We start from the raw sequence: 17,105 nt of genomic DNA on the forward strand, positions 1-17,105 counted from the left end.
CTGCTGGAATCCGCTAATTTCTACTGAGCATGCCCAGAATGAAAAAAATGAAAGAAAAAAAAACCCCAGAGCTGATGCATTCCGTTAGACCAGGGATGGGGAACCTCCGGCCCGCGGGCCGTATGCGGCCCGCCATGACCTTTTCTGCGGCCCCCGGGCACATTCCACAGAGCTCGGGAGGCAGCAGCGTCTTGCATGCTGCTGGCCCATTAAACCCTGTATGGCTTACGTCCTCATGCTAGCGTGAGGACGTACTTTGTGGGTGGAGTAAGCGCTCAACTTGCTCTTTTTCCACAGAAGAGAAGCTACTACCTCAGCGTCCGACAGGTGTGTTTGTGCTCCCATGCCTGTGTGTGCCCCTGCACATCCCCACTGCAGCCTGTGCTCCGTGCAGCGTCCCATCCACCTTGCGCATCCCCACTGCAGCGTCCCGTCCTCCTCGTGCATTCCCGCTGCAGCCTGTTCTCCGTGCGGCGTCCCGTCCTCCTCGCGCATCCCCGCTGCAGCCTGTTCTCCGTGCGGCGTCCCGTCCTCCTCGCGCATCCCCGCTGCAGCCTGTGCTCCGTGCGGCGTCCCGTCCTCCTCGCGCATCCCCGCTGCAGCCTGTGCTCCGTGCGGCGTCCCGTCCTCCTCGCGCATCCCCGCGGCAGCCTGTGCTCCGTGCGGCGTCCCGTCCTCCTCGCGCATCCCCGCGGCAGCCTGTGCTCCGTGCGGCGTCCCGTCCTCCTCGCGCATCCCCGCGGCAGCCTGTGCTCCGTGCGGCGTCCCGTCCTCCTCGCGCATCCCCACGGCAGCCTGTGCTCCGTGCGGCGTCCCGTCCTCCTCGCGCATCCCCACGGCAGCCTGTGCTCCGTGCGGCGGCCCGTGCTCCTCACTCTCCCCCCACGGCGGCCCGTGCTCCTCACTCCCCCCCACGGCGGCCCGTGCTCCTCACTCCCCCCCACGGCGGCCCGTGCTCCTCACTCCCCCCCACGGCAGCCCGTGCTCCTCACTCCCCCCCACGGCAGCCCGTGCTCCTCACTCCCCCCCACGGCAGCCCGTGCTCCTCACTCCCCCCCACGGCAGCCCGTGCTCCTCACTCCCCCCCACGGCAGCCCGTGCTCCTCACTCCCCCCCACGGCAGCCCGTGCTCCTCACTCCCCCCCACGGCAGCCCGTGCTCCTCACTCCCCCCCACGGCAGCCCGTGCTCCTCACTCCCCCCCACGGCAGCCCGTGCTCCTCACTCCCCCCCACGGCAGCCCGTGCTCCTCACTCCCCCCCACGGCAGCCCGTGCTCCTCACTCCCCCCCACGGCAGCCCGTGCTCCTCACTCCCCCCCACGGCAGCCCGTGCTCCTCACTCCCCCCCACGGCAGCCCGTGCTCCTCACTCCCCCCCACGGCAGCCCGTGCTCCTCACTCCCCCCCACGGCAGCCCGTGCTCCTCACTCCCCCCCCACGGCAGCCCGTGCTCCTCACTCCCCCCCCACGGCAGCCCGTGCTCCTCACTCCCCCCCCACGGCAGCCCGTGCTCCTCACTCCCCCCCCACGGCAGCCCGTGCTCCTCACTCCCCCCCACGGCAGCCCGTGCTCCTCACTCCCCCCCACGGCAGCCCGTGCTCCTCACTCCCCCCCACGGCAGCCCGTGCTCCTCACTCCCCCCCACGGCAGCCCGTGCTCCTCACTCTCCCCCACGGCAGCCCGTGCTCCTCACTCTCCCCCACGGCAGCCCGTGCTCCTCACTCTCCCCCACGGCAGCCCGTGCTCCTCACTCTCCCCCACGGCAGCCCGTGCTCCTCACTCTCCCCCACGGCAGCCCGTGCTCCTCACTCTCCCCCACGGCAGCCCGTGCTCCTCACTCTCCCCCACGGCAGCCCGTGCTCCTCACTCTCCCCCACGGCAGCCCGTGCTCCTCACTCTCCCCCACGGCAGCCCGTGCTCCTCACTCTCCCCCACGGCAGCCCGTGCTCCTCACTCTCCCCCACGGCAGCCCGTGCTCCTCACTCTCCCCCACGGCAGCCCGTGCTCCTCACTCTCCCCCACGGCAGCCCGTGCTCCTCACTCTCCCCCACGGCAGCCCGTGCTCCTCACTCTCCCCCACGGCAGCCCGTGCTCCTCACTCTCCCCCACGGCAGCCCGTGCTCCTCACTCTCCCCCACGGCAGCCCGTGCTCCTCACTCTCCCCCACGGCAGCCCGTGCTCCTCACTCTCCCCCACGGCAGCCCGTGCTCCTCACTCTCCCCCACGGCAGCCCGTGCTCCTCACTCTCCCCCACGGCAGCCCGTGCTCCTCACTCTCCCCCACGGCAGCCCGTGCTCCTCACTCTCCCCCACGGCAGCCCGTGCTCCTCACTCTCCCCCACGGCAGCCCGTGCTCCTCACTCTCCCCCACGGCAGCCTGTGCTCCTCACTCTCCCCCACGGCAGCCTGTGCTCCTCACTCTCCCCCACGGCAGCCTGTGCTCCTCACTCTCCCCCACGGCAGCCTGTGCTCCTCACTCTCCCCCACGGCAGCCTGTGCTCCTCACTCTCCCCCACGGCAGCCTGTGCTCCTCACTCTCCCCCACGGCAGCCTGTGCTCCTCACTCTCCCCCACGGCAGCCTGTGCTCCTCACTCTCCCCCACGGCAGCCTGTGCTCCTCACTCTCCCCCACGGCAGCCTGTGCTCCTCACTCTCCCCCACGGCAGCCTGTGCTCCTCACTCTCCCCCACGGCAGCCTGTGCTCCTCACTCTCCCCCACGGCAGCCTGTGCTCCTCACTCTCCCCCACGGCAGCCTGTGCTCCTCACTCTCCCCCACGGCAGCCTGTGCTCCTCACTCTCCCCCCACGGCAGCCTGTGCCCCTGTGGCCTCCCCCACGGCAGCCTGTGCCCCTGTGGCCTCCCCACGGCAGCCTGTGCCCCTGTGGCCTCCCCACGGCAGCCTGTGCCCCTGTGGCCTCCCCACGGCAGCCTGTGCCCCTGTGGCCTCCCCACGGCAGCCTGTGCCCCTGTGGCCTCCCCCACGGCAGCCTGTGCCCCTGTGGCCTCCCCACGGCAGCCTGTGCCCCTGTGGCCTCCCCACGGCAGCCTGTGCCCCTGTGGCCTCCCCACGGCAGCCTGTGCCCCTGTGGCCTCCCCACGGCAGCCTGTGCCCCTGTGGCCTCCCCACGGCAGCCTGTGCCCCTGCGGCCTCCCCACGGCAGCCTGTGCCCCTGCGGCCTCCACACTGCTGCCTATGCCCCTGCGGCCTCCACACTGCTGCCTATGCCCCTGCGGCCTCCACACTGCTGCCTATGCCCCTGCGGCCTCCACACTGCTGCCTGTGCCCCCCTGGTATGTCAGAACCCCTAGCAATGTCCTTATATTTCTCCCAGCCCTCCCAAGTGATATATAATCCTCCCTAGTGATGTCTAGTGCTCCCAGCCCTCCCCAGTGATGCCTAGTGCTCCCAGCCCTCCCCAGTGACGTCTAGTCCTCCCAGCCCTCCCCAATGATGTCTAGTCCTCCCAGCCCTCCCCAGTGATGTCTAGTCCTCCCAGCCCTCCCCAGTGATGTCTAGTCCTCCCAGCCCTCCCCAGTGATGTCTAGTCCTCCCAGCCCTCCCCAGTGATGTCTAGTCCTCCCAGCCCTCCACAGTGATGTCTAGTCCTCCCAGCCCTCCACAGTGATGTCTAGTCCTCCCAGCCCTCCACAGTGATGTCTAGTCCTCCCAGCCCTCCCCAGTGATGTCTAGTCCTCCCAGCCCTCCCCAGTGATGTCTAGTGCACCCAGCCCTCCCCAGTGATGCCCTCAGTATCTCCTGTGATGTATATGCCCTCAGCATCTCCTGTGATGTATATGCCCTCAGCATCTCCTGTGATGTATATGCCCTCAGCATCTCCTGTGATGTATATGCCCTCAGCATCTCCTGTGATGTATATGCCCTCAGCATCTCCTGTGATGTAAGTGCCCTCAGCATCTCCTGTGATGTAAGTGCCCTCAGCATCTCCTGTGATGTAAGTGCCCTCAGCATCTCCTGTGATGTAAGTGCCCTCAGCATCTCCTGTGATGTAAGTGCCCTCAGCATCTCCTGTGATGTAAGTGCCCTCAGCATCTCCTGTGATGTAAGTGCCATCAGCATCTCCTGTGATGTAAGTGCCCTCAGCATCTCCTGTGATGTAAGTGCCCTCAGCATCTCCTGTGATGTATATACCCTCAGCATCTCCTGTGATGTATTTACAGCAGTCCCAGCTGACACAAACGTGGAAAAGCAGTTGTGAGAAGCAATAAGATCAATATTGAATAATATAGCCGCACCAAAAACAAGAAGCTTCAGCCGCCACGATGAGTTAATTGTTTGACTAAGTATAGCAGGGTAATTTTAAGTTGATAGTTTTGTGCGGCCCCCGAAGGTTGGTAGAAAATTCCAAATGGCCCTCGGCATTAAAAAGGTTCCCCACCCCTGCGTTAGACGGACGCCAAACAGATGCAACGGGTGTGTTATTTCACAGGAATCAGCTAACGGATTCCTGTGAAATAACGGATCCGTTGGCACCACAAAAGTAATGGATGCGTCAAGACGACGCAGCAACGGACCCAGCGGATTTTGCCCAACGGAAGTGTGAAGCTAGCCTTACCAGTGAAATGTATGCATTGTCCTATATAGAGGCTGCAGAAGACAATCTAGAATAATAAGATTCTACTGCAAAAGGCCTTTGAGGCAAAGAAGGGAATTTTGTTACTTACCGTAAATTCCTTTTCTTCTAGCTCTTATTGGGAGACCCAGACGATTGGGGTATAGCTACTGCCCTCTGGAGGCCACACAAAGCACTACATTAAAGTGCAAGGCCCCTCCCCCTCTGGCTATACCCCCCCCGTGGTATCACGGGTTCTCCAGTTTTAGTGCCAAAGCAAGAAGGAGGAAGCCAATAACTGGTTTAAACAAATTAACTCCGAATAACATCGGAGAACTGAAAAACCGTTCAACATGAACAACATGTGTACCCGCAAACAACAAAAAAAATCCCGAAGGACAACAGGGCGGGTGCTGGGTCTCCCAATAAGAGCTAGAAGAAAAGGAATTTACGGTAAGTAACAAAATTCCCTTCTTCTTCAGCGCTCTATTGGGAGACCCAGACGATTGGGACGTCCAAAAGCTGTCCCTGGGTGGGTAAAGAAATACCTCATGTTAGAGCTGCAAAACAGCCCTCCCCTACGGGGGTGTCACTGCCGCCTGCAGGACTCTTCTACCTAAGCTGGCATCCGCCGAAGCATAGGTATGCACCTGATAATGCTTGGTGAAAGTGTGCAGACTGGACCAGGTAGCTGCCTGGCACACCTGTTGATCCGAAGCCTGGTGACGTAATGCCCAGGACGCACCCACGGCTCTGGTTGAGTGGGCTTTTAGCCCTGAAGGAACCGGAAGCCCCGCAGAACGGTAGGCCTCTAGAATTGGTTCTTTGATCCATCGAGCCAGGGTGGCTTTAGAAGCCTGCAACCCCTTGCGCGGACCAGCGACAAGGACAAAAGTGCATCGGCACGGCGCATGGGCGCCGTGCGGGAAATGTAGATTCTGAGTGCTCTCACCAGATCTAGCAAACGTAAGTCCTTTTCATACCGGTGAACCGGATGAGGACAAAACGAAGGCAAGGATATATCCTGATTAAGATGAAAAGAGGATACGACTTTAGGGAGAAACTCCGGAATAGGGCGCAGCACTACCTTGTCCCTGGTGGAACACCAGGAAGGGAGCCTTGGATGACAGAGCTGCCAGCTCAGACACTCGCCCGAAGCGATGTGATCGCAACAAGAAACGCCACTTTCTGTGACAGCCGAGAAAAGGAAACTTCCTTCAGAGGCTCGAAGGGCGGCTTCTGGAGAGCAACTAGTACCCTGTTCAGATCCCATGGATCTAACGGCCGCTTGTACGGGGGCACAATATGACAGACCCCCTGCAGGAACGTGCGCACCTTAGAAAGACGTGCTAGACGCTTCTGAAAAAACACGGATAGTGCCGAAACTTGCCCTTTAAGGGAGCTGAGCGACAAGCCCTTTTCTAACCCCGATTGCAGGAAGGAAAGAAACTTGGGCAATGCAAATGGCCAGGGAGACACTCCCTGAGCAGAGCACCAGGATAAGAAAATCTTCCACGTTCTGTGGTAGATCTTAGCCGAATTCGACTTTCTAGCTTGTCTCATTGTGGCAACGACTCCTTGAGATAATCCTGCAGATGCTAGGATCCAGGACTCAATGGCCACACAGTCAGGTTCAGGGCCGCAGAATTCTGATGGAAAAACGGCCCTTGGGACAGTAAGTCTGGTCGGTCTGGCAGTGACCACGGTCGACCGATCGTGAGATGCCACAGATCCGGATACCACGACCTCCTCGGCCAGTCGGGAGCGACGAGTATGATGCGGCTGCACTCGGATCTGATCTTGCGTAGCACTCTGGGCAAGAGCGCCAGAGGCGGAAACACGTATGGGAGCTGAAACTGCGACCAATCTTGAACCAAGGCGTCTGCCGCCAGAGCTCTTTGATCGCGCGACCTCGCCATGAATGCCGGGACCTTGTTGTTGTGCCGGGATGCCATTAGGTCGACGTCCGGCACTCCCCAGCGGCGACAGATTTCCTGAAACACGTCCGGGTGAAGGGACCATTCCCCTGCGTCCATGCCCTGGCGACTGAGGAAGTCTGCTTCCCAGTTTTCTACGCCTGGGATGTGAACCGCGGATATGGTGGATGCTCTGTCCTCCACCCACATTAGAATGCGCCGGACTTCTTGGAAGGCTTGCCGACTGCGCGTCCCTCCTTGGTGGTTGATGTATGCCACCGCTGTGGAGTTGTCCGATTGGATTCGGATCTGCTTTCCTTCCAGCCACTGTTGGAAGGCCAGTAGAGCAAGATACACTGCTCTGATCTCCAGAACATTGATCTGAAGGGTGGACTCCTGCGGAGTCCACGTCCCCTGAGCCCTGTGGTGGAGAAATACTGCTCCCCACCCTGACAGACTCGCATCTGTCGTGACTACTGCCCAGGATGGGGGCAGGAAGGATCTTCCCTGAGACAATGAGGTGGGAAGGAGCCACCATTGTAGGGAGTCCTTGGCCGTCTGGGAAAGCGAGACTTTCCTGTCCAGGGACGTTGACTTCCCGTCCCATTGGCGGAGAATGTCCCATTGAAGTGGGCGCAGATGAAACTGCGCAAAGGGAACTGCTTCCATGGCTGCCACCATCTTCCCTAGGAAATGCATGAGGCGCCGCAAGGGATGCAACTGGCCCTGCAGAAGAGATTGCACCCCTGTCTGTAGTGACCGCTGCTTGTTTAGCGGAAGCTTCACTATCGCTGCTAGAGTATGAAACTCCATGCCAAGATACGTTAGTGATTGAGTCGGTGATAGGATCGACTTTGGAAAGTTGATGATCCATCCGAAAGACTGTAGGGTCTCCAGCGTAGCATTCAGGCTGTGCTGACATGCCTCTTGAGAGGGAGCTTTGACCAATAAATCGTCTAGGTAAGGGATCACCGAGTGTCCCTGAGAGTGCAAGACTGCTACCACCGCCGCCATGACCTTGGTGAAGACCCGTGGGGCTGTTGCCAGACCAAATGGCAGAGCTACGAACTGAAAATGGTCGTCTCCTATCACAAAACGTAGAAAACGTTGATGTTCTGTAGCAATTGGCACGTGGAGATAAGCATCTTTGATGTCTATTGAGGCAAGGAAGTCTCCTCTGGACATTGAGGCAATGACAGAACGCAGGGTTTCCATCCGGAACTTCCTGGCGTGCACATGTTTGTTGAGCCGTTTTAGGTCCAGAACAGGACGGAACGAGCCGTCCTTTTTTGGAACCACAAAGAGATTGGAGTAAAACCCTTGCCCTTGTTCCTGAGGAGGGACTGGGATCACCACTCCTTCCGCTCTTAGGGAGCCCACCGCCTGCAGCAGAGCATCTGCTCGGTCTGGATGTGGGGAGGTTCTGAAGAACCGAGCTGGAGGACGAGAATTGAACTCGATTCTGTACCCGCGAGACAAAATGTCCGTCACCCACCGGTCTTTGACCTGTGACATCCAAATGCCGGAAAAGCGGGAGAGCCTGCCCCCGACCGGCGATGCGGAGGGAGGGGGCTGGAAGTCATGAGGTAGCCGCTTTGGAAGCGGTACCTCCATTTGCTTTCTTGGGGCGCGTGTGAGCCCGCCACGAATCTGAGTTTCTTTGCGTCCTCTGAGTCCCTTTGGACGAGGTAAATGTTGTCTTGCCCGAACCTCGAAAGGACTGAAACCTCTGCTGCCACTTTTTCTGCTGAGGTTTGGTTGTTCTGGGTTGTGGTAAAGAGGAGTCTTTACCCTTAGACTGCTTAATGATATCAGCCAATGGCTCGCCAAACAGTCTATCTCTAGATAAAGGCAAACTGGTTAAACATTTTTTGGAACCAGCATCTGCTTTCCAGTCCTTTAACCACAAGGCTCTGCGCAAAACTACCGAATTGGCGGACGCCATTGAGGTGCGACTGGTAGATTCTAGGACCGCATTGATAGCGTAAGACGCAAACGCCGACATCTGCGTGGTAAGGTGCGCCACTTGCGGCACTGCTGGATGTATGATAGCATCCACTTTTGCTAAGCCAGCTGAAATAGCCTGGAGTGCCCATACGGCTGCGAATGCCGGAGCAAACGACGCGCCGATAGCTTCATAGACAGATTTTAACCAAAGGTCCATCTGTCTGTCATTGGCATCTTTAAGTGAAGCGCCATCCTCCACTGCAACTATGGACCTAGCTGCGAGTTTGGAAATCGGGGGGTCTACCTTTGGACACTGTGTCCAGCGCTTGACCACCTCAGGGGGGAAAGGGAAACGCGTATCTTTAGATCGTTTAGAGAAACGCCTTTCTGGGTGAGCGTCGTGCTTCTGGATTGATTCTCTGAAGTCAGCGTGATCCAACAAAGCACTCAATTTACGCTTGGGATAAAGGAAACGAAACTTCTCCTGCTCCGCAGCCGCCTCTTCTGCTGAAGGGGCTGGGGGAGAAATATCCAACAGCCTATTGATGGCTGAGATAAGGTCGTTTACCATGGCATCCCCATCAGGGGTATCCAGGTTGAGAGGGGTTCCAGGAATGGATTCCTGATCACTCTCATCAGACACATCACAGGGAGACTGATTGCGCTGAGACCCTGAGCAGTGTGATGACGTCGAGGGTCTTTCCCAGCGAGCTCGCTTAGGGTGGCTGGGGCTATCATCTGAGTCATAATCCTCGGCCTGTGAAGCCGGGGACTCCCCTGTGGGCTGGATTAATTCCAAGTGAGGGGGACCTGAGGACAGAGGCCTCGCCGTGCCCAAAGACTGAGCCCCATGCATAGATTGCAAGGTTTCAAGTATTTTTGCCATAGAGACAGACATATTATCAGCAAAAACTGCAAAGTCTGTCCCTGTCACCGGGGCAGGACTTACAGGCGTCTCAGCCTGGGTCACTACCTCTCCTGACTCCGGCTGGCGAAGCAGCACCGGATCTGAGCATTGCACACAATGGGGGTCATCGGAGCCTGCTGGTAGATTAGCCCCACATGCAGCACACGCAGTATACACAGCCCTAGCCTTGGCAGCCTTGCGTTTTGAGGATGGCATGTTGTTGCTTCCACAGAGTGATCTGGGAGATGCAGCCAGAAGCGACCTTACAGTGCAAGAAATACAATATCTCTATATCCTACACAGTACACCAATACACCGTGAGGCACTAGAGGGACCAGCACAGAAAAATCGCTTACCGCCCGCTTAAAAAGCGGGTGTGTGGTCGCCAGATAGCCCCTAGTCCAGGTCTCCCAGAGCCTTGCGTCCTTCCTCCAGCCAGACTGCATGTAATGGCTGCCGGCGTCCCTGAGAGAGAAGGGGGGCGGGCCCTGGGCGTTCCTGGCTAAGAGCGGGAAGCCTGCTTCCCTCTGTGCCTAGTGTGAGGGCTGGAGCATGTAAATCAGGCTCCAGCCCTCGTCGCTGCTAGCGAACAGCGTCTCTCCCCTACCCTGAATGACAGGGTGGGGGCGGGAACGAATCGGAGCTGCCGGCGTCCTAGGCCCAAAAAGCCGGGGACTCAATTTATAACCGCCGCCGCCGTAAAAGCGCGGACGGCGGATCCCCGGCGCACCACAAGTCACAGCAGCGCCGCCCGGTCCAGAGGGGGTCGGCGCTGCGTTCCCATACACAAACAATCCCCCAGTAATCTGTAGGGACACTAGCTCCAACGTTGCGGTCCCCGGCGCACTACAACACCCAGCCAGCCCGGAGTGTGTCTGTGCCTGCCGGGGACACAGAGTACCTGTATGATGCAGGGCCTGTCCCTGATCGTACTCCTGCTCCGTCTCCATCAGGTTCTAATGGGTCTGTGGATGGAGCCCGGCGTCAGAGCTGAGAGGCCGGCAGGATCCCACTTCCACAGAGCCCTACCAGGGGATGTGGAAGGAAAACAGCATGTCAGGCTCCAGCCCTGTACCAGCAATAGGTACCTCAACCTTACAACACCATCCAGGGGTGAGAAGGGAGCATGCTGGGGACACTATATGTGTCCTCTTTTCTTCCATCCGAAATAGTCAGCAGCTACTGCTGACTAAAATCTGTGGAGCCATGCATGGAATGTCTGACCTCCTTCGCACACAAAGCTAAAACTGGAGAACCCGTGATACCACGGGGGGGGTATAGCCAGAGGGGGAGGGGCCTTGCACTTTTAATGTAGTGCTTTGTGTGGCCTCCAGAGGGCAGTAGCTATACCCCAATCGTCTGGGTCTCCCAATAGAGCGCTGAAGAAAATAACATGAACTATAAACACTTCCCCCAAACGTATTTAGATCGTTCAATCTAGTTCATCCTCTTGGACCAGATTTGATTAAAATTAAATAAATGTAAAATCCATGACCTATTTAGATTTTAATCTTTTTATACCATAGACGGCACGGTGGCTCAGTGGTTAGCACTGCAGTCTTGTGGTGGCTCAGTGGTTAGCACTGCAGTCTTGTTGTGGCTCAGTGGTTAGCACTGCAGTCTTGTGGTGGCTCAGTGGTTAGCACTGCAGTCTTGCAGTGCTGGGGTCCTGGGTTCAAACCCCACCAAGGAGACCATCTGCAAAGACATACAGATAGGGACTCTAGTACTAGCGTGCTAATCGGGCTGACTAGCCAGGGGAACTAAAACGCCCAGGGGACTAGTCCCCGAGCTCATTAGCATACAGTAAAAGATCTTTAGAAACTTTTCCTATAGATCCCTTTATCTATGCTAGTGTATACAGGGACGGTTAGGCAGGGATTAGCAATATACACCCAGGACTGCTCGTGGTTCTGGGTGCATATTGGACCTGACAGGTTCCCTTTAATTTATCAATGTGAAGGGGCTGCAAAGTAACTTTTCATTTCAATGCATCCAAAATAAAACATTACAAATAGAAATCAAGGCTATTTAATAAATATCTTATACTTCTTAGTGCACACAGCTCCCCATACGATCCATGTGTCTCCATGGTTACACAATATAAACAAACTGCCACAGGAAGATTTCAGTCACGGTGGCTCAGTGGTTAGCACTGTAGTCTTGCAGCGCTCGGGTCCTGGGTTCAAATCCTACCAAGGACACTATCTGCAAGGAGTTTGTATGTTCTCCCCGTGTTTGCGTGGGTTTCCTCCGGTTTCCTCCCACACTCCAAAGACATACAGTTAGGGAGTCTAGATTGTGAGCCCCAATGGGGACAGTATTCCTGATCTATGTAAAGCGCTACGGAATATATGTTAGCGCTATATAAAAATAAAGATTTGATTTTGATTTTTTTTGACCATAGACACGCGGCATTAACCACACCAGCCCATTACCTTCATGGTCTTCCAGCCGGACGCCGAGCTCTGGAAGAACATCGTCCCGAAGAGAGTCGCACAGCTGCAAAACTCCCAGTACTGCGAAGAAGAAGCAAACAAATGGTTTTATTCATGCCCACAACCCTTAGCGTGTGAAGAGTATGATTAGCGCAGCGGTGCTGATCCATTCAATGTCACAGCATGATTAGCAAAATACAGAATTGGCTGTTTTGGTCAGTCCCATAATCAATAAATGGACCAGCATGGAGAAGGTTTGTCATCTACTCCAATCATACTCCTCATCGTCATGGTCAGGTAGTGAAGATCTGGGGCTGAGGGCCCTTAAGGTGGGCTTTGCACGTTGCGACATCGCAAGCCGATGCTGCGATGTCGCACGCGATAGTCCCCGCCCCCGTCGCAGATGCAATATCTTGTGATAGCTGGCGTAGCGATAATTATCGCTACGCCAGCTTCACATGCACTCACCTGCCCTGCGACTGTCGCTCTGGCCGGCGACCCACCTCCTTCCTAAGGGGGCGGGTCGTGCGGTGTCACAGCGACGTCACACGGCAGGCGGCCAATGGCGGCGGAGATGAGCAGGATGTAAACATCCCGCCCACCTCCTTCCTTCCGTATAGCCGCTGGCGGCAGGTAAGGAGATGTTCCTCACTCCTGCGGCTTCATACACAGCAATGTGTGCTGCCGCAGGAACGAGGAACTACATCGTACCTGTTGCGGCACCGGCATTATGGAAATGTCGGAGCCTGCACCGATGATACGATAACGACGCTTTTGCGCTCGTTCATCATATCATCTAGGCTTTACACACTACGACATCGCAAGTGATGCCGGATGTGCGTCACTTTCGATTTGACCCCACCGACATCGCACCTGCGATGTCGTAGTGTGCAAAGCCGCCCTAAATCTAGAGATGGAGATGCAGTCAGACAATTAAGGTCTATTGCAGGACAGCCCTTTAAAGAAACGTCAGTATATATGATTATAGCGTATGGGGGAAAAATCATACAATAATGCAACCATGTAATATGGCTGGGTAGTGTTAGGGGATTATAGTTATACGTTTGTATGGTATAAAAAAAATCAATGAGTTTCAGGAGATCCTTGCTCGTCTTACCTTTGTTCTCTCGGGCAATCTGCCGCACTCCCTCCCTGAACTGGGAGAGCACCTGAAGGTAAGGCATCACTGTGGACTCCAACTGCAAGAATAAACCAAGACAACAGTCCATTAAAATTAACAAAAAAAGGGTGCTCAAGAGCAATCAGTATGAAAGGAAACACAAAAGGAACCATAATTGTAGAAGATTAGAAATGAGGACTAAGATTTGCAGCTCCCAGTTCTGACTTCTGGTCCAGTCCTCACTTTTGGGATCGGTATCCTCAGCCCAGCATCTCCTCGGTTCCTCTGCCTTCCCCAAGACCCTACAACACCATGATATTGCAAAGCAGCAACCGCAATGAACTCCATGATGTCACATAAGGCAAGGGAAGAGACATCACGTGATGCCACGGGGCCTCGGAAAACAACAGAGGTGCCCAGGAGATGCTGGGCTGAGGATACCGACAGCAAGAGTGAAGTCCAACAGAGGACTGGACCAGAAGTTAGAACCAGGTACCATAAAGCTTTTTGCTTATCTCTATAATATAGTATTTGTAGATCAGTAATAGAAGAGGCAGGAGGGGAACTTACATTAAGATGTTGTGCGTTTCCTCCAACAGGGAATCCAATAGGTTCCTCGCCTTCTATGGCCCCAAATATCTAGAAAGTAAAATATTGTGTTAATCGTCAGTTACTTATGGAATATCCAATGTGTTCTTCATCCATTATCTCCAATGATAAACCTAGCTGCATATAGTTGGGAGTGTATCTGGTAGGATGAGATTACGCGGTCTTGGCTTAGTCTGACCTCCCGGGGGCAGCAGTTTTACCAAAGGTCATAAATGGTGTCCGAACTGAAATATAGGGTCACATTTAAGTGTGTACACTCACCTTCTGCAGCGGCGCCGATCAAGTGATGTCGGCGTCGCAATTCCTGGAGAGTGATGGGACTTGTTGTGTCAAGTGCCGGAAGCAGCTCATCATTATTGCATCAGATGAAGCCAAACTGTGAAGTAATGGAGGCTGCAGCTGCTTAAGCGGCACTAGACAAGTCACACTCCAGGAACAGCGGAAGCTACATCACTGATGAAGGAGGGGAATAGACACGGTTTTTATTTTACCTGGGTCCTGAATCAATTAAGCCAGGGTTTTCTAGTACTGGACGACCCCTTTAATGGGATGGGTATGTGGTGCCCCTGAGGCTTCCGTCACCACAGAGGTACTGCACCTCATCCAGAGGTGTGGTATCCCATCCCAGGGTAAGGAGGGTGGTCAATCCACCGGTTCACACGACACGACACACAGTCATCACAACACTCAAATAATCCGTGGTTAGGGCCTACTACAGCTGGTCTTGTATAGTGGCTAGCACCGTGACCGAAGCCAGTCTGGGGGTGCAGCTTAGTGGGTGAGGTGCCTGAGGTGAGTAGGCGGGGCGTTAGTTGACAGACAACAGTGACAGTTAGAGGTTAACGGTCAAGAGAGGGGTGGTGAGGAGGCCACCAGAGCGTAGAGACCCGGGGGTCCTGCTCGACCAGGGTGACACAGAAGAAGGGATCCTAGACACGGGAGTGTGGGAGGCACCTGTGGGCTTGCTCCACAGAACACCGGGTGGAAGGATCTGGCCGCAAAACGGGGACCCGGTCCCTAGACTAAAAGAAAACTAACATACTCTTTAGTAACACCGGGGGCCTGGGTGGCTACAAGCATCCAGGGCCGAAAATCAGCACATGAATCCGCTGGAAGGGGGCCACAGAGGATCAGGGGGCCAAGCAGGCAGAAAACCCGTTGAAGGTCCGCGGCCCCTGCGGAGGCGCGAGACAGGAGGGTGAGAGTCAGCGCAGTAGAGACCACCAGGAAAGGCACATCTGAGGGGTGCACCGGTATTGACCCTTGAGCTGCCCGGGATCGGCGGGAGCCCATCACGGTTGATCCCAGCATACTGCGGGTGATTGCCGGCTTACTGTACACCTGTGGAACCAGTACCGTGAGTAGTGACTGACTGCAACCCCCCAGTGTCGTCTACGTCCTTCCCGCTCCCTCTCATGATCCCCGGGCCTCAAGCTCTACCTGTGGGGAGCAAGATCACCTCAGCTGCACCATCATCATCTGCCCCGGGGAATACACAGCGCAGCGGCGGCCCACATAACCGCAGTGCCACAGGTGGCGTCACAACTTTTAACTATAACTTCCATCATCATAATCATCATGCCTTTACTATTGAAAGACACCGCCAGGGTCACGGAACCAGGACACGCCTCCGCAACATCACTGGACTAGTCCAGCCTGGTAATGAGTAACCCCCGGCCCTGGAACTGGGAGTGTCAGGTACACAGGAAACCAAAATGGCTTACCTGGAGCATGCTGGTCAGGTAGGTGCTGATCCCCTCCAGTAACATCCGGTTGGGGGTCTGCTTAGCCGCCTTCTTGCCTGCAATGTACGAGTTGCACTGACTGACCAGTGCCCGCATTTCCTCCATGACGGTCCGGGTGTCGATGTTATCGCACAGGGCGGCGTGTATCGAGGACTTCTTGTTGTAGAAACTGGAGAGCAGAAATCATTAGAACCAAGTCAGCATGGCGGCCCCAGAGCAAAGGAAAAGACAGACAAAGCCAGGGCTTTACCTGCTGATGAGCTCGATCTCTGGAGATTCCCACTTCACATACTGACCGGTGATGTCGGTGGGAGCCCTAAGAATATCCTTCACATTTAGGAAGAACTCCTGCAAGAAACAAAGCGTCATCTGATTAACCAATGTAAAAAAAACCAAAAAAACATGCTTGGCATTCACTTTTGCCTCCTCTCATTGTGTCGACTGGTTAGTTTAATATTTAAGGACATTAAGGCTATGTGCCCATGGGAGATCGCACCCGCGGACTTGTCTGCAGGTGTTTCCGCAGGTTCACGCAGCGGCTCCCCGGAATCCGCAGCGATCCATTGCTGCAAAATTGTTGCGGAAACAGTGCAGATTTCGTGCGGAATTGCCGTCCTGTATCTCCATAGTGGAAAGGCGGGAATTCCGCAGATATTTCCGCATGAATAATGGACAAGCAGTTACGTGCGGCTGCGGATTTATCTGGAAAATCTAGAAAATCCGCGGGTTTTCCGCGGCAAAATCCGAGTTTACTTTCTCCCGTGGGCACAAAGCCTATGACCTTGCTTTAATATAGATGAGTCATTGAGAGCGGCACGTTGGCTCAGTGGTTAGCACTGCAGCCTTGTGGCGGCTCAGTGGTTAGCACTGCAGCCTTGTGGCGGCTCAGTGGTTAGCACTGCAGCCTTGTGGCGGCTCAGTGGTTAGCACTGCAGCCTTGTGGCGGCTCAGTGGTTAGCACTGCAGCCTTGTGGCGGCTCAGTGGTTAGCACTGCAGCCTTGTGGCGGCTCAGTGGTTAGCACTGCAGCCTTGTGGCGGCTCAGTGGTTAGCACTGCAGCCTTGTGGCGGCTCAGTGGTTAGCACTGCAGCCTTGTGGCGGCTCAGTGGTTAGCACTGCAGCCTTGTGGCGGCTCAGTGGTTAGCACTGCAGCCTTGTGGCGGCTCAGTGGTTAGCACTGCAGCCTTGTGGCGGCTCAGTGGTTAGCACTGCAGCCTTGTGGCGGCTCAGTGGTTAGCACTGCAGCCTTGTGGCGGCTCAGTGGTTAGCACTGCAGCCTTGGGTGCGTCTTATAATCCAGTGCGTCTTATAAAACGAAAAATAAGATTTTTTTTTATTATGTGGGAATAGAGTCTGGGCTAAAACGCAGTAAAAGAAACTTCGACGGGAACCTTATTAGGCTCAGGACGGTATTGATTACCCAGTCAGCCCCTGCCATCGCATTGCCAATATTAACAGAGATAATAAAGTACACCCCCCTCCTTTAGTTTGCACAGGGTTCAGTATTGATTGAAGATTAAACGGCAGGGATCAGAGCTTATTCTGATCTCGGCCATTAGGGTAGGAATGGGTTAGTCACCGCTGTACTCCCGCTTCTGATCGCAGCTATTGTGCAATCCGCAATGACAAACACGTACAGCATCCGCCGGAACTACAGCCTAATGATGAGATACATAGACAACAATGGAGGCAGCGCTATCTATCCACCACAATGTACAGGCCGCTCACATTCATGAACTTCTCGTACTGGACGGCCGACTCCATGGTGTTGTTGGAATAATCCAGTGTGTCCTTCCAAGAGTGCATGAGGAAAGCCAGACGCAGCTGCCGCGCTGCAGAGAGAGAAAAGGCAC

General features: G+C 55.8%; 1 protein-coding gene across 2 annotated transcripts in view; it reads right to left on the reverse strand.

Annotated features, from left to right (window-relative positions):
• Nucleotides 1-17,105, reverse strand: part of CARS1 (cysteinyl-tRNA synthetase 1) — a 111,099-nt gene that overhangs the window by 27,160 nt on the left and 66,834 nt on the right. For both annotated transcript variants that reach the window (XM_075326951.1, XM_075326950.1), the window contains 6 exons: nucleotides 16,981-17,084; nucleotides 15,503-15,600; nucleotides 15,232-15,421; nucleotides 13,469-13,537; nucleotides 12,896-12,977; nucleotides 11,779-11,859 (listed from right to left, as the gene is read on the reverse strand). In XM_075326951.1, coding sequence (XP_075183066.1) covers nucleotides 11,779-11,859; nucleotides 12,896-12,977; nucleotides 13,469-13,537; nucleotides 15,232-15,421; nucleotides 15,503-15,600; nucleotides 16,981-17,084 — 624 coding nt within the window. The remainder of the gene's footprint in view (nucleotides 1-11,778; nucleotides 11,860-12,895; nucleotides 12,978-13,468; nucleotides 13,538-15,231; nucleotides 15,422-15,502; nucleotides 15,601-16,980; nucleotides 17,085-17,105) is intronic.

The sequence above is a fragment of the Anomaloglossus baeobatrachus genome, chromosome 10, assembly GCF_048569485.1.
Source record: "Anomaloglossus baeobatrachus isolate aAnoBae1 chromosome 10, aAnoBae1.hap1, whole genome shotgun sequence".
Classification (NCBI taxonomy): Eukaryota; Metazoa; Chordata; class Amphibia; order Anura; family Aromobatidae; genus Anomaloglossus; species Anomaloglossus baeobatrachus.